Genomic DNA, 25,423 nt, shown 5'->3' with positions numbered 1-25,423 from the left:
CCATTGTATATTCTTGCCTCCTTTGTCAAAGATAAGGTGACCATATGTGCATGGGTTTATCTCTGGACATTCTATACTGTTCCATTGATCTATAGTTCTGTTTTTGTACCAGTACCATACTGTCTTAATTACTGTAGCTTTGTAGTATAGTCTGAGGTCCAGGAGCCTGATTCCTCCAGCTCCGTTTTTCTTTCTCAAGATTGCTTTGGCTATTTGGGGTCTTTTATGTTTCCATACAGATTGTGAAATTTTTTGTTCAGCTTCTGTGAAAAATGTCAGTGGTAGTTTGATAGGGATTGCATTGAATCTGTAGATTGCTTTGGGTAGTATAGTTATTTTCACAATGTTGATTCTTCCAATCCAAGAACATGGTATATCTCTCCATCTGTTTGTATCATCTTTAATTTCTTTCATCAGTGTCTTATAGTTTTCTGCATACAGGTCTTTTGTCTCCATAGGTAGATTTATTCCTAGGCATTTTATTCTTTCTGTTGCAATGGTAAATGGTAATGTTTCCTTAATTTCTCTTTCAGATTTTTCATCATTAGTGTATAGTAATGCAAGAGATGTCTGTGCATTAATTTTGTAACCTGCTACTTTACCAATGTCATTGATTAGCTTTAGTAGCTTTCTGGCAGCATCTATAGGATTCTCTATGTATGGTATCATGTCATCTGCAAACAGTGACATTTTTACTTCTTCTTTTCCAATTTGGATTCCTTTTATTTCTTTTTCTTCTCTGACTGCCATGGCTAAAACTTCCAAAACTATGTTGAATAATAGTGGTGAGAGTGGGCACCCTTGTCTTGTTCCTGATCTTAGTGGAAATGGTTTCAGTTTTTCACCACTGAGAATGATGTTGGCTGTGGGTTTGTCATGTATGGCCTCCATTATATTGAGGTAAGTTCCCTCTGTGCCCACCTTCTGGAGGGTTTTTATCACAAATGGGTGTTGAACTTTGTCAAAAGTTTTTCTGCATCTATTGAGATGATCATATGGTAGCTTTGTTCAATTTGTTAATATGGTCTATCACATTGACTGATTTGTGTATATTGAAGAATCTTTGCATTCCTGGGATAAACCCCACTTGATCATAGTGTATGATCCTTTTAATGTGCTGTTGGATTCTGTTTGCTAGTATTTTGTTGAGGATTTTTGCATCTATGTTCGTCAGTGATATTGGCCTGTAGTTTTCTTATTTTTTGATATCTTTGTCTGGTTTTGGTATCAGGGTGATAGTGGCCTTGTAGAATGAGTTTGGGAGTGTTCCTCCCTCTGCTATATTTTGGAAGAGTTTGAGAAGATTAGGTGTTAGCTCTTGTCCAAATGTTTGGTAGAATTTGCCTGTGAAGCCATCTGGTCCTGGGCTTTTGTTTGTTGAAAAATTTTTAATCACAGTTTCAATTTCAGTGCTTGTGATTCATCAGTTTATATTTCTTATTTCTTCCTGATTCAGTCTTGGACGGTTGTGCTTTTCTAAGAATTTGTCCATTTCTTCCAGGATGTCCATTTTTTTGGCATATGGTTGCTGTAGTAATCACTCATGATCCTTTGTATTTCTGCAGTTTCAGTTGTTTCTTCTCCTTTTTCATTTCTAATTCTATTGATTTGAGTCTTCTCCCTTTTTTTCTTGATGAGTCTGGCTAATGGTTTATCAATTTTGTTTATCTTCTCAAAGAACCAGCTTTTAGTTTTCTTGATCTTTGTCATCATTTCCTTCATTTCTTTTTCATTTATTTCTGATCTGAGCTTTATAATTTTTTCCTTCTGCTAACTTTGGGGGTTTTTTGTTCTTCTCTAATTGCCTTAAGTGTAAGGTTAGGATGTTTATTTGAGATGTTTCTTGTTTCTTGAGGTAGGATTATGTTGGTATAAACTTCCCTCTTAGAACTTCTTTTGCTGCATCCCATAGGTTTTGGGTCATCGTGTTTTCATTGTCATTTGTTTCTAGGTATTTTTTTATTTCCTCTTTGATTTCTTCAGTGATCTCTAGGTTATTTAGTAGTGTATTTTTTAGCCTCCATATGTTTATATTTTTTACAGATTTTTTCTTGTAACTGATATCTAGTCTCATCGCATTGTGGTTGGAAAAGACACTTGATACAATTTCAATTTTCTTAAATTTACCAAGGCTTGATTTGTGACCCAAGATATGATCTATCCTGGAGAATGTTCCATGAGCGCTTGAGAGGAAAGTGTATTCTCTTGTTTTTGGATGGAATGTCCTATAAATATCAATTAAGTCCATCTTGTTTAATGTATCATTTAAAGCCTGTGTTTCCTTATTTATTTTCATTTTGGATGATCTGTCCATTGGTGAAAGTGGGGCGTTAAAATCTCTTACTATTATTGTGTTACTGTCAATTTCCCCTTTTATGGCTGTTGGCTTTTGCCTAATGTATTGAGGTGCTCCCATGTTGGGTGCATCAATATTTACAATTTTTATATCTTCTTCTTGGATTGATCCCTTGATCATTATTAGTGTCCTACTGTGTCTCTTGTAATAGTCTTTAAAGTCTATTTTGTCTGATATGAGAATTGCTACTCCAGCTTTCTTTTCATTTCCATTTGCGTGAAATACCTTTTTCCATCCCCTCACTTTCAGTCTGTATATGTCCATAGATCTGAAGTGGATCTCATGTAGACAGCATATCTACAGGTCTTGTATCCATTTAGCCAGTCTATGTCTTTTGGTTGGTGCATTTAATCCATTTACATTTAAGGTAATTATCGATATGTATGTTCCTATTACCATTTTCTTAATTGTTTTGGTTTTGTTGTTGTAGGTCTTTTCCTTCTCTTGTGTTTCCTGCCTAGAGAAGTTCCTTTAGCATTTGTTGTAAAGCTGGTTTGGTGGTGCTGAGTTCTCTTAGCTTTTGCTTGTCTGTAAAGTTTTAAGTTTTTCTATCAAGTCTGAATGAGATCCTTGCTGGGTAGAGTAATCTTGGTTGTAGGTTTTTCCCTTTCATCACTTTAAATATGTCCTGCCACACCCTTCTGGCTTGTAGAATTTCTGCTGATGAATCAGCCACTAACCTTATGGGGATCCCCTTGTATGTTATTTATTGCTTTTCCCTTCTGCTTTTAATACTTTTCGTTTGTATTTAAATTTTGATAGTTTGATTAATATGTGTTTTGGCATGTTTCTCCTTGGATTTATCCTCTATGGGACTCTGCACTTCCTGGACTTGATTGACTATTTCCTTTTCCATATAAGGGAAGTTTTCAACTATAATCTCTTCAAATATTTTCTCAGTCCCTTTCTTTTTCTCTTCTTCTTCTGGGACCCCTATAATTCAAAGGTTGGTGCGTTTAATGTTGTCCCAGACGTCTCTGAGACTGTCCTCAATTCTTTTCATTCTTTTTTCCTTATTCTGCTCTGTGGTAGTTATTTCCACTATTTTATCTTCCAGGTCACTTATCCATTCTTCTGCCTCAGTTATTCTGCTATTGATTCCTTCTAGAGAATTTTTAATTTCATTTATTGTGTTGTTCATCATTATTTGTTTGCTCTTTAGTTCTTCTAGGTCCTTGTTAAATGTTTCTTGTATTTTCTGCATTCTATATCCAAGATTTTGGATCACCTTTACTATCATTACTCTGAATTCTTTTTCAGGTAGACTGCCTACTTCCTATTCATTTGTTTGGTCTTGGGGGTTTTTACCTTGCTCCTTCATCTGCTGTGTATTTCTCTGTCTTCTCATTTTGCTTATCTTACTGTGTTTGGGGTCTCCTTTTTGCAGGCTGCAGGTTCATAGTTCCTGTTGCTTTTGGCATCTGCCCCCAGTGGGTTAGGTTTGTTCAGTGGGTTGTGTAGGCTTCCTGGTGGAGGGGACTGGAGCCTGTGTTCTGGTGGAGGAGGCTGGATCTTGTCGTTCTGATGGGCAGGACTGTGTCCAGTTGCATGTTTTGGGGTGTCTGTGAACTTATTATGATTTTAGGCAGTCTCTCTGCTAATGGGTGGGGTTGTGTTCCTGTCTTGCTAGTTGTTTGGTATGCGGTGTCCAGCACTGTAGCTTGCTGGTGGTTGAGTGGATGTGGGTCTTAGCATTGAGATGGAGGTCTCTGGGAGAGCTTTCGCCATTTGATGTTACACGGGGCCGGGAGGTGTCTGGTGGTCCAATGTCCTGAACTCGGCTCTCCTGCCTAAGAGGCTCAGGCCTGACACGTGGCCGGAGCACCAAGACCCTGTCAGCCACATGGCTCAGAAGAAAAGGGAGGGGAAAAAAAGAAAGAAAAATAAAATAAAATAAAGTTATTAAAATAAAAAAATATATTAAAAAATAAAAAAATTTAGAAAAGAAGGAAAGAAGAGAGCAACTAGACCAACAAACAAATCCAGCAGTGATAACAAGCACTAAAAACTATACTAAAAAAGAACAAAAAAAATGGACAGACAGAACCCTAGGATAAATGGTAAGAGCAAAGCCATATAGATAAAATCACACAAAAGAAGCATATACATATACACTTACAAAAAGGGCAAATGCAATATATATATATATATATAAAGAAGAGAGCAAAATCAATAAATCTACCAATGATAATAAGCTCTAAATACTAAACCAAGATAAACATAAAAACAGAAACAAATTAGATGCAGAAAGGAAACCCCAAGTCTACAGTTGCTCCCAAAGTCCACTGCCTCAATTCTGGGATGATTTGTTGTCTATTCAGGTATTCCTCAGATGCAAGGTACATCAAATTGAATATGGAGATTTAATCCGCTGCTCCTGAGGCTGCTGGGAGAGATTTCCCTTTCTCTTCTTTGTTCGCACAGCTCCTGGGGTTCAGCTGTGGATTTGGCCCCGCTTCTGCATGTAGGTCGCTTGAGGGTGTCTGTTCCTGCCCAGACAGGATGGGGTTAAAGTAGCAGCTGATTAGGGGGCTCTGGCTCACTCAGGCTGCGGGGAGGGAGGGGTACGGAATGCGGGACGAGCCTGCGGCAGCAGAGGTTGCAACAGCCTGAGGCGCACTGTGTGTTCTCTGGGAAAGTTGTCCTTGGATCACGGGACCCTGGCAGTGGCGGGCTGGACAGGCTCCTGGGAGGGGAGGTGTGGATAGTGACCTGTTCTTGCACACAGGCTTCTTGGTGGCTGCAGCAGCGGCCTTAGCATCTCATGCCCGTCTCTCGTGTCCAGGTTGATAGCTGTAGTTCACGCCCGTCTCTGGAGCTCATCTAGGAGGTGCTCTGAATCTCCTCTCCTTGCGCACCCCGAAACAATGGTCTCTTGCCCCTTAGGCAGGGCCAGAGTTTTTCCAGGACTCCCTTCTGGCTAGCTGTGGTGCACTAGCCCCCTTCAGGCTGTTTTAACGCAGCCAACCCCAGTCTTCTCCCTGGGATCTGACCTCCAAAGCCCGAGCCTCAGCTCCCAGCCCTGCCCACCCCGTTGGGTGAGTAGACAAGCCTCTCGGGCTGGTGAGTGCTGGTCGGCACTGATCCTCTGTGCAGGAATCCCTCCCCTTTGCCCTCTGCACCCCTGTTGCTGCACTCTCCTCCATGGCTCTGAAGCTTCCCCCCAACCCACCCTCCCGTCTCCACCAGTGAAGGGGCTTCCTAGTGTGTGGAAACCTTTCCTCCTTCACAGCTCCCTCCCAGAAGTGCAGGTCCCATCCCCATTGTTTTGTCTCTGTTTTTTCTTTTTTTTTTTCCCTACCAAGGTATGTGGGGAGTTTCTTGCCTTTTGGGAAGTCTGTGGTCTTCTGCCAGCCTTCAGTAGGTGTTCTGTACGAGTTGTTCCATGTGTAGATGTATTTCTGATGTATTTGTGGGGAGGAAGGTGATCTCCACATCTTACTCCTCCATTATCTTGAAGGTCCTCTGTCCAGATTTTTTAATTATCCTCAGCAATGGGTGGGTCTAAATCACTTTGTCTGCTGTTACCAGAAACAAATGTTTCCTATAGTTATGTTTTCTTTGATCCATACAAATTAAAATTTTTTTTTCATTTAAATTTTAAACATTTTGAATTTTTAAATAAAAATTGGGATATCTGACTTTTATTGATGTATGAATTCACTCAAGACAAACATCTGGTAAAGCAGTTAGTGGACACTGACCCTTTAGGAAAAGCACTTGCTCTCAATTTGGCTACAGTCTTCCCTCCTCCCTAGTGTCTGTATCTGTCCACTTTATTTATTTAAATAACTTGCTATCCTGGCCGCTATAGCATTTTTATTTAAAGAAGACTTTAAAACTTAATGTGACTTTTTTGTTGTTCCTAGAATTTTGTTAGTAAATGAGATCTTCATTACTATAAAAGTTGGTCATTTTTATCCTTTTCTTCCACCATTTAGAAGTGTCAGCTTGGACATAAAGTAAATCATATTCCTTGTACTATTCCCATGAAGTCACTGAGCCTCTATTCAGCCAATGTCTTTCTTACCACCCTACAACCTAGCCTCTCCTATTAACTCTAAATCCACTAAGGATATTTATTTATAATCAATCCTTTTTATTATTGCTGAAGAGAGAAAACTGGAAAGTATCCTCAGTCATCATTACAAGAGACTATTTGTGTTGTAAAATTTTTTTCATTTAAATTTTAAAGATTTTGAATTTTTAAATAAAAATTGGGATATCTGACTTTTATTGATGTATGAATTCACTCAAGACAAACATCTGGTAAAGCAGTTAGGGGACACTGACCCCTTAGGAAAAGCACTTGCTCTCAATTTGGCTACAGTCTTCCCTCCTCCCTAGTGTCTGTATCTGTCCACTTTATTTATTTAAATAACTTGCTATCCTGGCCGCTATAGCATTTTTATTTAAAGAAGACTTTAAAACTTAATGTGACTTTTTTGTTGTTCCTAGAATTTTGTTAATAAATGAGATCTTCATTACTATAAAAGTTGGTCATTTTTATCCTTTTCTTCCACCATTTAGAAGTGTCAGCTTGGACATAAAGTAAATCATATTCCTTGTACTATTCCCATGAAGTCACTGAGCCTCTATCCAGCCAATGTCTTTCTTACCACCCTACAACCTAGCCTCTCCTATTAACTCTAAATCCACTAAGGATATTTATTTATAATCAGTCCTTTTTATTATTGCTGAAGAGAGAAAACTGGAAAGTATCCTCAGTCATCATTACAAGAGACTATTTGTTAAAAGTCCCTGCACTACCTTTCTGGCCACTCGGCGAGGCTTGTGAGATCTTAGTTCCCTGACCAGGGATCGAAACTGGGCCCTAGACATTGAAAGCGTGGAGTCCTAACCACTGGACCACCAGGGAATTCCAAAGTCCCTGCACTACCTTTGGTTCACATGGTAAATTTACTTCTCAGAGTCTATTTTTCCAGTTGGTGTAATCATGATTGTGCCTCTCATACCTCATGGAGTATAAGTAAACAGGAAAATATGAACCATATTAAAAATTATGTAAGATCAAAATCATTACTTAGACTTTAGTATCATTTTTTTATTGGTGTCAATCATTTTGTAAGCATACAGTGAAGAACCATTGTTGGCTATGTATTTTTGCTGTTTTATGCCCAAGTGTATCTTCAAAGTTATAGAAAGAATATATTGGTCCTCAAAGAGCTTAAATTTTATCTGGGAAGAGAGACAGCGGTATAAAGAAAGCAGTATAAAATATATATGAAATACTTCTATAGATGTAACATGATAGTATAAAAGGAAGTGTATTATGCCACTAGAATGCCAATTAGAAGAGCAATAAGAATTTGGGGGTTATGAACAAGGAAGTCTCTTGAAAAAGGTTCCTGGGTGAGATTTTGAGGGAATTTTAGACATGAACTTATAGGAGAGAGAGGTGAAATTATTCTAGCAAATGGTATTTTTCGCAAAGCTTTTCTTTCCAGAAGCTTATTAAGTTCACATTTATTTTTTTTCTGCAGAATTTTGAAGGAGATTTTGTACCGTGTTGGCACAGAGTTGATTTTATTTTAATGCTCAAGAATATGTAGACAGTCAAGTGTACTATATTCAGAAATAGGAAATGAGAGAGAATAATGTGAATAGATAATCATCTCCAGTCTCAGTTCAGTCTTGGCATTTTCCTTCACTCTACTCAGTAGAAATATTTTACTTCTGTAGGAGATAATAAGACATTTAATATGTGGATACTGACCTTAAGGAGCTTACAATTGCTATTAGAGGTTTAGGCACCTAAGTGAGAAGTTAAACGATATGCAGTAGTTACCTAGACATTCTAGAAATGTCACAAGGTAGTGGCTGATAAATATTAAAAAATGTCAGTGCTGACAAGTCCTAGTATAGTTCATAGGAGGTAGAAGCTTTGGGAGCTGGCTTGGAGGAAAAGGGCTTCATGAAGGAGATGTAACTTAGAATCATTTCAGCAGAAAACCATAGAGGTCCTCTAACCCAACTAGATGAATCCCTTCTGCCACATCACTAATCAATGGTTCTTTTTTTTTTTTATCCTCTCCAGTAATAACAGAATTTACTTTCATGAGACATCCTGCTTCAAGTCCTTAAAGAGAATGTTCTTCCTTATGCTCAGCCTCAAATTAGCTTCCTTATTAAGTCTGATAGTGTTATCCAGAGCTTCCCAGCCCCTGTATCCATCATCCTCAGGTGCCCCAGTATACTACAGATGTGCCGGTTTATCTCTTCCCTTGGGCCCCCTAGCTGGCTTGCAGGGCCTGAAGTACCCATAGCACCAGGATGATGGCCATGAGAAACCTCCTGTGTTTATCCCAGTGCAATACATATGATCACTTCTTATTTATGTTCTGCTGTGAAAATGATTGTGAAGCATTGCTCAGTATAGTGTAGTGGTGAAGATAGACATGAGTTGGAATCTTGGCTCTACCAGTTACTTATTACTTCTAATACCTTGGGAAAAAGACATTTTCAATACTCAACTTCTACATTGTAAAATGGGTATAATAATACTGGCTCCCTTATAGAGTTGGTCTAAGAATTAAAGATAACACATTAGGACAAATAAATACTATTATTGTCATTGGTTCTGCTTTTCCCTTTTTTAACCACAGTATAGAATTCCTCTTCTATTCATAAACTTCAAATAATTTAGTTTTTGTTTCCTTTGAGTCTCCTCCTCTGGCTAAATATCCCAAGTTCCTTTAGCATCTCCTTGTCCAACATGAGTTTAAGTTTCTTCAGCTTCTTAATTGCTCTCTTCTGGACAGTGCATGGTGTCTTTGGGCTCCCTTTTAAATATATAGCACTAGGAACAGAATGCACCCCGGCAAATGTGGCTTGATGAGCTAATCCTTGAAGCGTGGAGGGAATAGGGGAATGAGGAAAGGATATTCTCACTGGAAAACAGTGTAATTAATGAGCGAAGGAGAAAAAGCCATAATAGATATGTCATGTTTAGCAACAGATGGGCTTAACTGGCTAAAAGAGAGTCATAGTGAGAAAAGATTTAAAAGTGTTATATTACGAAGTCCCTGGAACTATGAGACTATGAATTCTATCAATATAAAGGAAAACCAACAAAATCATCATTATAGGAGATTGATCTATTATTTGAAAGCAAGCAACCACAGAATTTATGTGAGCTACTCACAAGCAGGAAGACGTTATATTATAACCCTTCTCTTGCTCCCCTTTGATAAAAACAATCAATAACCCTAGAATCACCCCAAAGGAGATGCTGAAAACTTGGAGACGATTCACAAACCGCACATTCTGTTTGGCTGTTGGCTGTCGCAGTGTTGGCTGTGGTTAGAAAGAGGTTGGTGACCCAAAGAAGTTACTCTGTCCTGTCCTAGGAATCACATCTCAGTAGCTTCAACCCCCAGATTTCCTTTATTCCTAACCCTTTCTTTTCTTGCCTTCTGGTCCTTTTTCCATTCTTTCAATTTGCATAATGCTTAGGACCTTTGGGGGTTCATGCCACCTCTACCGAGTACTAGCTGTATGACTTAGGGCAAATTACTCAGCTTCTTTGTTATTCAGTTTCCTCTTTTGTAAAACCCCATCTTTACAAAAGTGGATTTTTACAGGACTTTAAAAATTAACTATGGGGCTTCCCTGGTGGCGCAGTGGTTGAGAGTCCGCCTGCCGATGCAGGGGACACGGGTTCGTGCCCAGGTCCGGGAAGATCCCACATGCCGCGGAGCGGCTGGGCCCGTGAGCCATGGCCGCTGAGCCTGCGCGTCCGGAGCCTGTGCTCCGCAACGGGAGAGGCCACAACAGTGAGAGGCCTGCGTACCGCAAAAAAAAAAAAAAATTAACTGTGACCATTAAATGAGTTAACGTATCCAACGTGATTAGAAGAGAGCCTGGCAATAGTAAGTGCTACGTATGTTAATTATTGTTATTTTGGGTCATTATTATTCAAACACTCTGCTAGGCACAGGGGATGCAGAGGAGAACAGGACAATCCCTTACCCTCAATGTTCACATTTCTCCTGATTTTGTGACCAAGGCAATGACTTTGGAAGCAGATTCTTGGATACAATTTATTAGTAATCATTAATTGTCTTTGTAACCCTGGATGAGGCACTTAATACCTCTGAGCCTCTTTCCTTATCTGTAAAATGAGGATTAATAAAATCTACGTGGAGGATTTGTTCTGACTTTTAAACAAAACGAAATATGCATATTGCCTGGCACATAGTTGTAACTAAATATACACTCCTTCCCTCATAATCCTGTGGCCACACCTGAGGCTAGGGGACCTAAGCCTGAGTTTAAGAGCCAGCGATTTCTTCTAACGTGCCAGGCCGGAGCACGGAGGTATAGCGGGAACTCCTCTTCAGGAAGGGCAAAAGCGAGAAGGTAGGACAGAAGAGAGACAGGAGGGAGGCAGGGAGGCCGAACCGCACTACATCTCCCGGGATGCTCAGCAAGAGGGAGAGCCGAGCCCCGCCCCGGCCCGCCCAACCGGCACAGCAGGCGCTGCCCACCCCACGGAGCCCGGCGGCGCGCAGAGGCTACAAGTGCTGCGGCTTGTGAGCGGGGTACTTTCCCGAGGAGCCGCGCAGGGACAAGCGCGCGGTGCTCGAGCCTCGCTGGGTGGCCAAGGCAGGAGGTGAGTGGCGGAGAGAGGGACGGGGAGGAGGCGCTGGGGCGAGGGAGAGACCCCGAGAGCCTGGCCGAGCGTCCCCAGTCCTTGCCCAAGGTGCCTGACTTGCCTTAGGGTATTTGGCGAACGCAGCCCAACACTGGGTACCTCGGCGGACGCGGAGTTCACCCGGAATGGATTGACTGATTCCGCGAAGGACACCGCTGCCCGGAGCTCGCGGCGCGCCCTTCCCGCACAGCGCGCTCAGGACGGATCCCGAGGTCGCCTCCCCCAGACCAGCCTCGCCTGTGTCAGTTAGTTCCAATGCAAATATTAATGTCCTTAATTGCTGGCAGACGGACGAGGGAGAGTGCTGACCCTTCGTTTTGCGGTGCAGTTTTATTAACCGCGCTCTTAAACCAGAGACGAGAGGGAGTAGACTGAAGGAAAGAGCCTTTAGCTGGTCCCCTGGGATTATCCATTCTCCCCTGAGAATGGAAGCCCCGGATAACGGAGCTGCAAAGGAAATCTGTGCGGCTTGTTCCGATGGAACAAGCAGTCTCCCTTTTAAGAGAAAAAGCAGCAGGAGAAGGGAATTAAGTGGAGATTTCTCTCCCTCTTTGTTATAAATTGGAAGTCCCATAAGGGACTCTGCCGATTTTTATCTAAAGTAATCCAATTTGATGGGTTATTTGTGCCAAGGGTTAATCACAGCGCCTAATGTTTGAGGGAACTGCGAGATGATTTCTCATTTCAGTAATTGGTCAAACCCGTTATCATCGCTTCCTTCACTGAGGGATCCTGCAGTGGGGGTCTGTCCACCTACTAAAGGAAAGCTCTGGTTCAGTTGTGTTTTTCCTGCACCTGATTTTTTTTGTTTGCTTTTGTTTTGGGTTTGGTTTTTATCTGTTTTAGCCCCAGAGAAACGCCGATAATAGGAAAGTGTGTGTGTGTGTGTGTGTTTTAAACAAACTCTAATGTAGAACAGAAAACATGTAAATTTCCTCTCCCATATTTTAAGTGAGTTGCCAGGTGGACTTTAGGTTGGCCTACCTGCGTTTCTGTGTGGGTTTACCAGCTGCTGGGATGTGGATTTTGAAGCATAATAAGCCTCCAAGACATGAGTTAAATCAGTTATTACCCTGAACTTGGAAGCAAAATAAAAAGGGCCCTTGCTTGAAACCTCTGTACTTGGTGATAGTGGAAAGTACATTTTTATTCCTCAGAAAGATGGCAGAGGCAGAGAAAGATGGGCAACTGGTTTTCTGCTCAACACAAACTTCTATCCCATAAATGTGCCTTGCTGTGGTGGGGCTGAGGGCATGTGATGGATACAGAGTTCCAGAGGTAACTTTGGAAATAGCTTTCCACCTATTTGCCTCAACAAAACTGTGACTCTGTGGGTTGATGATTTGTCTTTTATTGTCAGTTTACTTCTGGATTGGATTTGTGAAAACTTCTAGACAGTTGATTTCCTGTACACATTTGTTAGCAAACCATGCCGAGGTAGAGGAACTCATACCCACTCAGACCCAGTGAGTGGGAGTAGCAGACCTATACCTGGAGCAGGCAGCTGTGTGTGTGTGTGTGTGTGTGTGTGTGTGTGTGTGTGTGTAGGAGTGGGCTAGCCCATTGTGTTTTGCAGAGATCACACAATGAGGTGTGTCGTCCACATACTTTTGGGTCCAGAACATGCTACCACCATCTGGCAGTAAGCTGAGAATGGAAGCACTGTGAACAAGGCTGTGTGACTAGGGTCTCTGGATATACAAAGTGTAAGGTTAGGAGGGGTGGCTGATCGAGCTAGCCATCTTTCACCCATTTCAGAGCTACCCAGTCAAAATGCTGAGCCCCAGCTCCAACAGAGCCCAACTGAGAGTGACATACTGATTGGTTCACCCATGGTGACGCTCTAACACTAATCTGTCTTAGAATCTGTTCTGAACTACAGAGAGTCTAAACACTTATAATTTAACTGAATTGTTGAGAAGTCTGTGCTTCCCTAGATTCTTCAGAAAATCAGCAGCTCTGCTAAAAAAGGTCCCTGCTTTTCTCATTTGTATCTCTATGCAGGAAACCTGCCTTCTCGTTTGAGGGATCCTGTCACCGAAATGTGTGAGTCCTTGGATAAATTTGGCTTGGTGACGGCAATGCTTTCTTCAGAGACACTGCCACTTCCTCCATGTTCCTTTTCTACCCTGGCCTAAATTTCTCAGTGTTAATCCCTGTGATAAGACAGAGGATTTGCCCTTCTCACACTTTCCCACCACTAGGTAGCCTCTCCTTTCTCTTACCTCTTTTAGGAGGAATTGGGGCTGAAGTGTCAAGACCTGTGGCTACAAAGGAGATGAGGGCCTCAGGAGCAATACTGCTGGTGGTACGGCCTTAGCTCCTGTTGGGTTCTTATCTAACTGTGTTGCTATTGGCAGACTTTCTGGAAGCTGCTGGGGGATGTCTGACTAGCTCCAATGGAGCTCCACTATCTTGCTAAGAAGAGCAGCCAGGCAGCCCTGTGTGATGCTGTGGACTGGAGTTCAGGAGGGCTTCCCAGGGACCAGGCAGATGCAGCAGCCACTAAAGCTGCTCTCTGCTGCCAGAGACATTGTACGTCGACACCAAGAGCACCAGAGAGGGAAGGGTCTAAACTTAGCCCTTCTCCAGCATCCCCTTCCCCCTCACTGCAAGACAGTGCTATTCAGCTAGACTTCTTGCCACCAGGGCTTCTCAACTCAGGGAACAACCAAATAACAGCAGAACAGAAAGTCTGTGACTGCTGTAGCCAGGAATTAGAAACTTCTTTTACCTATGTGGATGAGAATATCAACCTGGAGCAAAGGAACCGGCGCTCCCCTTCAGCAAAAGGGAGTAAGCACCTGGGAGACCTTGGCTGGGGAAATCCAAATGAGTGGTCCCCCGAGGCTGCCATATCGCTGATATCCGAAGATGAAGATGATGCAAGCTCGGAAGCCACCTCTTCAGGGAAGTCAGTAGACTATGGTTTCATAAGCGCCATCTTGTTCTTGGTCACTGGCATCTTGCTGGTGATCATCTCTTACGTTGTCCCACGGGATGTGACTGTGGATCCCAACACTGTGCCGGCCCGGGAGATGGAACGTCTGGAGAAGGAGAGCGCGAGGCTGGGGGCTCACCTAGACCGCTGTGTGATTGCCGGCCTCTGCCTTCTCACGCTTGGGGGGGTCGTTCTTTCCTGTTTGCTAATGATGTCCATGTGGAAGGGGGAGCTATATCGGCGTGACAGGTTTGCCTCTTCCAAAGAGTCTGCGAAACTCTACGGTTCCTTCAACTTCAGGATGAAAACCAGCACTAATGAAAACACCCTGGAGCTGTCCTTGGTAGAGGAAGATGCTCTCGCTGTACAGAGTTAATTCTGGTTGTGAACTTCTTGAGAGTCTGCCTTGGCATTTTATATGAACAGAACAAAGCAAAGCAAAACAAAACACAACACATTTCTTAAAAGTAACAGTGCAGTTTATTTGCCTGGCGAGGAAAGTCTATTTCCCAAACAAACAGCCAGTGAGTGTTTTTGTTCTCTATGTACTTTTATGTAGAAGAAAAGCCATGTAAGATGCATGAAGAAACCACAACCAGCTTCACCAGTCCTCAAGAGCTGAGAGTAATTAATCTGTAATGGCCATCAGCTTCTACTTCTATAGCAAAATACTTCTAACAATCCAGTGTGCAAACGATTTCTTTTACATGATATGGGATATTATTCTTTGGACACTAGGAGGTGTAGGATCAATTAGCAACCTATTTTGTGAAAAAGAATGTAAGCGCTAATCACATAATAAGGCTTACATTTAATTCTCAAAGGTGCTTATCCATTTTCTTGCTAAATTTATTCTTCCTGTAATTTGGCTAAACACTAAAATATGGGGTTTTGACTTTGAATATTTCAAAGCTTGAGGATACTGATTATTTAAAAATGCAAAAACACATATGTTATATTCAAAACTATTCCAGTACACAGAAGTGGTAACTAAGTCATAAGAATAAACTTTCTAGTAAAATAAAATTATATAAATCAAACAATCTGAATTTAACCCAGAATGGTAGTGTCAGATATTAGGCAGTGTCACATGCCCATTTTCTAGATGAAGTAAAATTAATTGCTGATATAAATTTCATTTTCTGTTTGTGATTTAGCTATCATACTGGTTATGCGCACTCTTGAAGTCTTTCCTGGTTCTCACACCAGAGAGGCAAGAATAAGATGTTTTTATCCTATTTCCAGATATCTAAGCATCTAGGCAGGTTGACTCATGATTGGCTCAGGCACACTCCCAGGTGACATTTTGTTGTTGTTTGGAGAAAACCTCCAATACAAGTGCAGCTAGACTCTTGGGGACCATGCCTAGAAACTGGTGTCATTTACTCAGGCCAAGCAACAAGTCATTGCGCCAGGATCCAGCAGTCCTTAAGCTCACAGCCAAAAATATTAAAATGAGAAGAGAGAGAGACAGACTAAACACACTGACTCAGTGGGAACTGCACTCCTCACCAGAATCCACCTGCCCCTAACAATGGTCTAGGCATCATTCTGAGCACCTAATATCCAGGCCCTGAGTACCTGTGAGATCTTGCCTCATGAATTCAAACTTGCTTGATTAGAAGCACCATGAGCAAAACAGTAAATACTTTGTAAAACACACACCTAGCATCCATGCTAACTCAGTGTCTTGGTACGGTTATAGTTCAAGAAGGGGATGGGGAATGCAGCCTCAGAAATATCTTGCATTTTAGAATTCTTCTCTGAGGTGTTTCCAACTTCCCACTTCAAGAGTTGTTTTAGTTTCCATTACTGTGTTACCAGGATCAGTGGGGCCATTCTTAAAGAGGACTGGAGCTGGGAATTGGGGTGGGAGGGCAGGAAAGGGGAGGTGAGAAAGTGATTTCTTTGTAGATTCTAAAGCCTAATTCTAATGTCTGAAGTTTTTGTTGTTATTGAAGACTGTGGAATATGTGGGTGACTTTGGCTGGCAGAGTGTGTGAGTCAGGATATTTATGTGAGTGAGCTCTTGTGGGTGTCAGATTGATTTGATGAGTTAGGTACACTATGTGTTAGTAAGGGTTAAAGCGAAATGCAAAAAGAGAAGATCAGAGGATAATAAAAATAGTGAGGACAGGTGTGTGAAAGAATTATTAGGTTAAAATGGTAAATTATATGGACATCAGAGGAAGCTGGATGTAGCTGGATTACCTTATCCTATGTAACAGACTATTGCTGATTTGGAAATAGTTGGTATAATATAGACATGATTTCTGTTTTCTACTGCTTTTTGAAGAAACTTTTGTTTTACCGTGACTCTCATGTGTTGAGGCCGGCTTAACAGCAGTATAAATTTCATATTCTGAGGTTTATATATAAATTTTCAGATTCTAGCCTGCTTGAGGATCTACTTTGCGTGACGTTGAGGCAATAAGGGAATAATCTCCTTGGCTTCGTGAGTAGGTCTGAGCTGTGTGTTTTTTTAAAATATACTTTTAAAAAATACATGTTTATTCAGAGATGCTAAATGGCATCAGCTGAGTTTTGTTTTTATTTATTGATGAAACAGGATTAATTAGTCAAATTGCAGACAAACAATTAATGAGAAGCCTGATTTTTCAGCTTCTGAAGTAAGACAAATTTGAGAATCAGGTGTTAGGACGTTTTTTCAGTTCTGTAAAACTGATGCTAAAGGAGAAAAAGTCAAAGCTCTTCATTTGGAAGCAATTAATGAATGTTGTAGTGCTACCAAACTACATATAGTTCTGATGTGATCTAAAGGATATATATTCCTACATATATATTCATATAAATATATGTATATATCCCAATTAGGAAAAAATATTCAGGGAAAAAAAGACTTAGAATATATTTCTTCCTTTTCTTCCTTAAACTTTTAAAATTGAAATATAGTAAGTATATGCTTACTTATGTCAACATTATTTAAATCTGCTCGTATATAGGGCAGATATATAGGGCATATCTCTTTTAACTTCTCCTTTTATGTGGGCAGACCATTACTCCAAAAGGAACCAATTCAGAACATCATCTGGGTGTCTCCTCTAGTGCTGTGTTGACAGGATTTAGACAACTGCCTTAATCAGTTATGATTTCCCCAGGTATTCAGCTGTGTAGCTGTAGTTCATCCTGTCAGTGCCTAAATTCAAGAAAAAGATTAACTGAATTTAAAGTGATGGTAACACAGGTAACAAAAAACCCTGAACTTTAGACACTGTTTTTTCCAATCTGATAAAGAGGGTCTGGGGCTCTAAATATATTTATTTAGAAGTACTTTGGCAACATCAGGTGATACTGTTATAGTCACTGAACAGACCATAGCTATGGTGCTGGTCTTGGAGTCTTCCTGGAGATTTGTGACTTTACGCCTATCTCTTTAACATGGTGCTGGTTGTTATCTATGAGAGCTTTTATTGCTAGACCTGGAGAAGCAGAACTCTTTTTGCAGAGGTCCATAGTTTAGGTCTTTAACTTTTTACCAGGTTTTAGAAAACTAAACTTAGAGTCACCTTCCTAATCTTAAAAGAAGACAGCTCATTGTTCAGCGTTGAGACCCAAAGCGGTGAGTACCACAAAGAAAGCTGCCTTTCTCTATTACTACCGGGATCTACAGGCTGCTAACGAACAGTTTAATTGTCTTAATGACTTTAATAAAAACTGTTCCTTTTTAGTTCACCTTAAACTGTTTGTGGCAGAGCTGCCGTGATTTCTTTGTAATGTTGTGTGTCCTTTTTAGCCATCTGGAGCTCCTAAAGCAGACCATCTCATATGATGTACTGGCTCCCTCATAAGAAGAATGTCTTTCCTCCAGGCTCCCCATTTCATAGCTGGTTTGTAGTTTAGAGGATTACAGGACTGCTTGGAACCATGAAATCCTTGGTGGCTGTGGGTGTTTTTACCCACAAAATTGCCATGCCCCTTGATGCTATACTACCTAGCTACTTGCCTTGCTATCAGTCTCACATGCTTTACTGTCTGCTTAAAATATGAGTCCATCCCTCTCATACTTAATTGTTTTAGGGACCCAACTGGACCAGTACTGGCACATGTCCTTCGAGGTGCAAATTTAGACAAAGAGACTGCCCTACCAAATTCCTTTGTGCCTTCCCTTTGCTGCTGGGCATAAGGATAAATGAGTGAGTGAGAATTATGTCAGTTGAATATCAGGAATTAAAGGTGTGAATCCAAGTGGCTCTACTTTTTGTTACTTCTTTGTGAGAGGCAAAAATTCTGGGCAAGAAGATTTGAACATTTTAGGCTTCATCTTTCACACGTGCAATGACAGGCACATGCAAAACCTGTATTATTCATATAAAGTTAAACAACAAATGTTCTATGTATATATTAGGAGAAGGTTTTCCAATCTGAAGGCCAGATTCCGTTGCAGCAATAACTGCTACCACAAAAATGTGGTCTGACAAAAGAGATTCACAACCTTCACCAATGGTTCACCTGTTCAGCAAGATTTAATACCACCAACTATATTCCACTGTGACAAAGGAATAAGACAGATCCTTATAGTTCTCTGTAATGGGGTTTACCCTTTCCCAGAATTGGGCATAAAGAATGACTACAATAAAAAGAATTACAATGAAATCTCACTGGCTTTTCTCAGTATAAAATGATTTGTAAAGAGAATTGACATATCGGCTTTCAGCTGATTTTCAGCCATATCATTTTATGGTTCATAGTATTCTATAATATTCTTTCCTTCCAACTTTCATATGGGCATAAGCCTTGGGAAGTAATTGGCCTGACTTGTGCACTAGCACTGTAAAAAGTAAGATGTTATTTTAAACATAAAAAACTGAGTTCAAAAATCCATGGGTTACTTTTAAGAGTGCACCTATCATTTCTGTTTGCTAGTGTGCAAGTTTATGTACACTCAAGTCTATGTATCTACTAGGAGAATATAATTATAGAACTGTAACATTTAAAGCTATCATTAGAATAATTTTCTTATAGGAAACTTGGCATGCCTTAATGTTGACTTTAAGGACAAGAGAAGTCTTTCACAGGTCGTGAATGAAGAATTTGCCATCAACCTCAGAATGAGATGCCATAATTATATGGATTGTTTTGGTTATTCAGCTTCCTGCAGATGCTTAATTTACATTTTTAACCTCCCAATTTTAGGCTCATAAAAGTGTGGCATATTTAGAAATCATTTTACCATGATTATTATTTTATTTCAGGGAAATATGAGTAGCAGACAGTGTTTTCCTCTGCTTTATTAATTCTCCTGTGTTTCAGGAAGAGCCAGCCTTGTTTTCGCACTACCATCTTCATGCTTCCTAGCCAGGCTCCAAACAAATGTCATACAAGAAAGCAAAGATAGGTTATTCTATATAGTGTATTGAGAGTTTTAGTTTTATGGTTCTCATCGTGCTTTAAATTTTACTGTTCTTGCCAAACAAGAAAAATAATTTGATGTTGATTATTTGTTTTTGATATTCTAAAAGGGCAGTTATTAAGGTTCTTGGCTTTTTATTAGGGCATTTGATGCCATATATGTTAATAGCAAGTGTGTCATATCATTTTAAAATAAAACTATTTATTAAGATGTTTTATTGTGTTTGTTAACTTTCATGTAAATCTGAATCTTTAATGATTTGATCTTTTAAAATTATATTTCAAATTATCTATCGAAAAAAATTAGAAGTAATATTTACCCCTGATTCAAGCATAACATTCTTCTTGCTACCATATAATTGGACAATGTAAACTATGCCTTTTGTTTTTACTTTATATGAAATAATGAAAGCTATTTGGGTTTCTCTAAATTCTTCAAAAAATACAGGAATAGATATTTTAAAAACACTTACCTAAAAAATCTAGAAAGCTTTTAGGTGAGAAACAAATAACTGGATTAGCTTGTGCCCCTGTTCTTAATCATTTTTAAATCTAATTTTGATCTCTATTTTCATTTGAGAGATGGATAAGAATTTATATAATTAAGTGGAACTTTATCCTTATTTTGTATAACTGCTGTCAAGGTTGAGAATCCTAAAGCGGCAATTTGAAGTGAAGCCCCATATATTGCTCCACTCATTTAAAACAAAAATTGGATCAAGATTCTTATCTATTATAAAGAAAGAAAATCTAGACTTTTTTCATATGTATTTTTTGCTAGAAGACCTTTTTTAAGTTAACTACCTCTGGTCATTCAGGATGAGCTACACGATGCTGCTACAACTCCATAGTCTCTTGCTACCTGACCCTGACAGGTCAGCAGGGAGGCTCTCAGGGACCCAATATGATGCAACTACCTTTTCAAATGTTACTGGTTGTCCAGCTAGAGGGAAAAAGAATCTGAAAGGTCTCAACAGGCATTGTCCCGCCTCACAACTTGTTAGCCAGGACTAGTTACATAGTCCGACTCATGCCAGGAAATACATTTCTAACATGTGCCCTGAAATGGCACACATCTGAGCCATGGTTTTTTCATCTGTAAAACAGGAATAATACTGTTTACTTTGCAGGACTCTGATGAAACTTAAGATAAGTGAGACAAAGGCTGAGAGAGAAATCCTGTTTGGTGTTCTATCATTAGATACACATTATCTTTAGCGGGCTGCTTTGTAACAGCAGAACTTGGGTTTTTGGAAGTACTTGGGAACCATGATCATGTTGATTAAGTACTGCTGACAAATTACTGTATTGGGTCATCACCAGGATCCAAAATAATCTCTTCCTCTTCTTTCTTCTTTTCCTTTCCTCCTTCTTCTTCTCTTTTCCTCTTCTTATCCTCCTCTTCCTTTTCTCTCCTCTCTCGTCCTTCACCAGCATCATCAACTATGTGGAAACCATTAATTTGCAGGTCTTTTATTTCTACCATCGTAGATATGTCCAAGAAAGAAAATTATATTTCCCTTCATGAGACAGAAAATAATCTGGAAGACTGTCTTTTGCTTAATTGTGAAGCCAACTGTGTGCTAATATCTTGTACCATAGTCTTCCATACCTTGAATAGCCATAGTTCCAATTATCAGCATGCTACATGGCAGAAAACTCAGTTATCTTTTTGAATAGAACAGTTTTGCCACAGAAAAGTCCAACAAAATCCTTTTATTTGGTTGAAAAAATATATATTTTTACATTCATAATGTTAAAACTTAAATGATTCTATTCCGTGAGCACTCTGGCAAAAGGCTGTTCTTCACTGCTATTTATCTAGACCTGAGTGTTTGTGTGCTTATATTAAATCTACCTTTGAATTCTATTTGAATTGCCCACACTCTGCCAAATTAGGAAAATTAACTGTTCTGGAATACAGATGACATTTAGAACAATTGCCAAAAAATTAAACTCATTTTCCCTTGATGCTTAAATGGCATAGGCAGCAATGCCCCTGCTGCTGAGTGGATGCATAGCAGAGAAACCAGGGTCACCAGAGAAGGAAGAGGGCAAAGGCAGGACCTGGTTGCAAACAGAACAAAAGGTGTTGCTAGATTTTAAACCGTAATAGGTGAGGCTGAGAGAGACTTCGAGAGAAAAAGTTTCTTTAATGACACAACCTTATATCAAAGATCATATTAAGGGCATAGCTGTTTTGGATAATCTCAAAAGAGCCATCATTAAGCTGAGAAAGAGAAGCCGGGGTCAAGAAGCTAGGAAACTATTCGGGCTGGAGGTAGGAAAATCTTGAGTATGGTTAATGGCACATGAAACTAATGGAAGCAAGTAGCAGAGAAGTCTAAGTTGCTGAAGGCATTTTATTGCCAAAGAAGCCCTTAAATATTTGAGCCTTAAAAAACAACACTTGGGCCCCAATACCTGTACTAGCAGGAAGCAGTCCTGAACATTTGTACAGGACCTAAGGAGGGCATACTCCTGAATATCCATTTTAGATGTGGCCAGAAAAGGCAAGGAAGAAACAAACTCCTGGAAGCTTGAACAGGAGCTTTGGGGAATAGCAGACAAGTGAATTTCTTCCAGAAATCAGAACAAAGCCTAATCAAGGAATTTACCCACCCCCTAGGACAAAAGGACTGTATAATAACCTGACAGAGTTTCAGCATTTCTATGGATCAATGATATGATTATCATGTCCCTGTTACTACCATCATTTTATATTGTATATGAGGGATAACTTGTCTTCCTAGTTTCCAGTTTTTTAGAACCCAAGAAGAGACATCCAGGTTTTATGCAGAAGACTGTGCACATCCTGGAGGTGCTGGACCTGGAGCTGGAGGCAATATCTAGATGGACCTTTTAGTCATCCCCCTTGGGAGTTGAGTATGCTCTGTGTGTAAGGAGAAGGGATAGACCATGGCAGGTTAACCAAAGATCATACCCCATTTCCTTTGTGTAGAGTTGTTGCTAGAGAGCAGTGGCCCAATGGGGTACTACACTTCCCAGCTTGTTTTTCATTTAGGTGAGGCCAAATGACTAATCTGCACCAATGGAATGTGAGCAAAGTGATGTGTATCACTTCCTGGATGAGGTAGTTAAGAAAGCTGCATACTTTTGTTCATTTCCCTCCCCAATCTGGTGGCTGAATTAAGCAGGTGGTTAATTTTATGTGTCAACTTTACTGAACTAAATGATGCCCAGATAGTTGGTAAAACATTATTTCTGGATGTGTCTGTAGGATGTTTCTAGAAGAGACTAACTTTTGAATGGGAAGTCTGAGTAAAGAAGATTGCCCTCACCAATGTGGGTGGGCATCATCCAATCTGTTGAGGACCTGGATAAAACAAAATGGTAGAGGAGGGGTGAATTTGTTCTCTACTTATGCTGGGACATCCATTTTCTCCTGCCCTCCAACATTGGTGCCCCTGGTTCTTGGGCCTTCAGACTCAGACTGGGACTTACATCATTGGATCCCCTGGTTCTTGGGCCTTTGGGTGTGGACTGGAACAACACTATCAGCTTTTCTGGGCCTCCAGTTTAAGTCAGCACACTGTGGGACTTCTCAGCTTCTGTAAGTGCGTGAGCTAATCCCTCATGATAAGTCTCTTTCTAAATATCTATGTCTATACTAATTTATCTATCATCTATTGGTTCTGTTTCTCTGGAAAACACTGACTAATACACTGCCCAAGAAGAACTTTGAAGCCACAATGAAGATGACAAATCCTCCATTAGCAAGGTTTGGGATGAGTGTGGGCGGTGCGGGGTGCTGTCTGCTCCACAGTTATCAGGAACCTATGCTAATAGGGGCTCTGTCATCTTCAGCATATGACTTCCGAGATCACCCTGGTTGTCAAGATTTAGCCAGCAGACAGAAAAAGAGACAGCATGGAGGCTTTCATTTCAGTTGGTTAGCACTCAACCTTATTGCCACATCTAACTGCATTTCCCAGCAGTTAGATGTGAAATGTCATCCAGCAGTAATATCCAGGAAAAAGAAGAAATGGCTTTGATGGACAGCTAGCTAGTCTCTGCCAAAATGTGTGACCTGGTTGTAGTCAATTTCCTGATTGATATTTTCCAATTATTTTCTTCAATTTTGCTTAACAAAATTTTCCTCTAATTAACTATGAGTATTTGACTTGTTTTTTTCTCAAGTGAATTAGGTTAAGTATCTCATTGTATATCATGTTCAATTATCCCCGAACTTAATGACTTAAAAGTAAACTTTTATTATTTGGGAGGAGGTTAGCTGTGTGGGTTTGGCTTGGGTCTCTCATAAGGTTGCAGTCAAGATATTGGCTGGGGCTGCAGCATTTTAAGGCTTGACTGGGACTGGAGGAGTCAATTCCAAGATGGCTCATTCACAATGCTGGCAAGTTTGTGCTGGCTGTTGGTGGGAGACCTTGAGTTCTTAACACGTGGACCTCTCCATAGGGCCTCTTGAGGTTCCTTAAAACATGACTGCTGGATTCCCCTAAAGAGTGTGATACTAAATAGAAGGAGGATGCTGCAAAGTTTCCTATGGCCAAGTTTTAGAAGTCAAACACTGTCCCTTCCATCACATTCTATATAGTCACTAAATCCAGCCCACATTCAATGAAAGGGGAACTAGGCTCCATCTTATGAAGGGAGGAGTGTCAAAAAAAAAAAGTGTGTCTATATTTTAAAACCTTCACACTTAGAGTTTTGATTTTTCTAAATCCTTTCATCCTCTTTAGTGTTGCTAATATAATACTTCTTTACCTACTAGGTACTTTAATTAACTCCTTTACCTAATTACTTTTTTAATTAACATTCCCATTTTTAGGAATGTTAATTACATCTTTTATTTAGGATGTATTAATGGGAGCACTGAATTTGATCTTTAAAAAGTCAACTGACTTTGGGTCTTGCAGAGAAAAATTAGGCTCTCAAGCCCAAATGGAGAGAGACATAGGTCAGTGGATGTGGGCTATAATTAACAGTAAACTGACCTTGAGAGAAGAGCCAAGCATTCCACTTCAAAATATAAGATGTGCATCATGATTTGGGGAAAAACCTCCAGTTCCAGTTTCTTTTTCTCCTTTGCAGTAACAAATCTGTCCAATTCTCCCAATCAAAACACCAATGGTTATCTATTATGGTGGAAAGTCATTATTACATCATAAAAACAAGTGATTTACTAAATTGATGCTTAAAGAGGTTAATGATGAAAACTAACACTATTGAGTGCTTATAATGTGCCAGGCCCCTGTTTTCATATTTAATCCCCACAACAATGCTATGAGGTAGGTACTCTGATTACCCTGATGTTATCCATGAGCAAAGTTAGATTTACCATTACCAAGAAATTATTAGTTTGCCCCAATGATTAGCTTTGACACAAAGTTCATAAATGGCAGGGTTGGGGTTCAAACCGAGAGTTTGGTTAATAAACTTGCTTAAGGTTAAAGCTAGTAAATGGTGGAGCTGAGACTTCCCACCCAAGTCTGACACAAAAATCCATGCTCTTTGTATCTATACTAAGCTGCCATTTACTTCTGTAGTTCTTTTCACCTGAACCGCCTGTCCTTCCCTCTGCCAAGGCCAACCTCACTGATGATTACTCACATCATCATTGATCTCTCCTTTCTTTAAATGACCATAGCACTTAGTATCTATATCTGTATTACACAATTCACCCAGTGTAGGCTGCCTTGTATCGATCACTAATTGTTTCATGGCTTAGACATTTCTCTCCGGTTAGACTTTAAACTCTGGGAGGGCAAGCACCTCTCTTACCTCCTAGTACCTAGATTAATACTTACTCATACCAGTCACTTGATGATTATTCATGACTTGCATAAATAGGAACATGATAAATTCTCCTGATTTATAAATTCTTGCCAAAACAAGTAGTCTGGCCCCAATACTAAGTAGCCCCTTATCTTGGAAACCAGGGTAAGAAAAGAACCCAAGGAAGCAAAAAAACCCTAGAGGAGAGCCACAGAGTGGATTAAAGTTAGAAAGCATGACACAAGGGAAAATGTAAAAGAACAATAACTTCCAATTATACAGCCAAAGACTAAGGCATAACTTAATAAAAATTCACTAA

At 40.1% G+C, this 25,423-nt stretch overlaps 2 protein-coding genes across 2 annotated transcripts in view; one reads left to right on the top strand and one right to left on the bottom strand.

The window, feature by feature from the left end:
- Positions 1-25,423, bottom strand: part of TRHR (thyrotropin releasing hormone receptor) — a 302,193-nt gene that overhangs the window by 250,460 nt on the left and 26,310 nt on the right. The gene's annotated exons all lie outside the window — the stretch shown is intronic.
- TMEM74 (transmembrane protein 74) lies at positions 10,310-19,560 on the top strand. Its single transcript, XM_049700423.1, has 2 exons — positions 10,310-10,991; positions 13,038-19,560. Exon 2 carries the CDS (start codon positions 13,433-13,435, stop codon positions 14,348-14,350), a length of 918 nt encoding a protein of 305 aa, XP_049556380.1. The 5' UTR covers positions 10,310-10,991; positions 13,038-13,432; the 3' UTR covers positions 14,351-19,560.

This window comes from Orcinus orca, chromosome 17 (genome assembly GCF_937001465.1).
Source record: "Orcinus orca chromosome 17, mOrcOrc1.1, whole genome shotgun sequence".
Classification (NCBI taxonomy): Eukaryota; Metazoa; Chordata; class Mammalia; order Artiodactyla; family Delphinidae; genus Orcinus; species Orcinus orca.
Note: the sequence above shows the minus strand (reverse complement) of the source record. Positions and strands in the feature narration are given on the sequence as shown.

What these genes read in the sequence shown, in the direction of transcription:
- TMEM74 (XM_049700423.1), top strand. Translation starts at nt 13,433, where the DNA reads ATGGAGCTCCACTATCTTGCTAAGAAGAGCAGCCAGGCAGCCCTGTGT.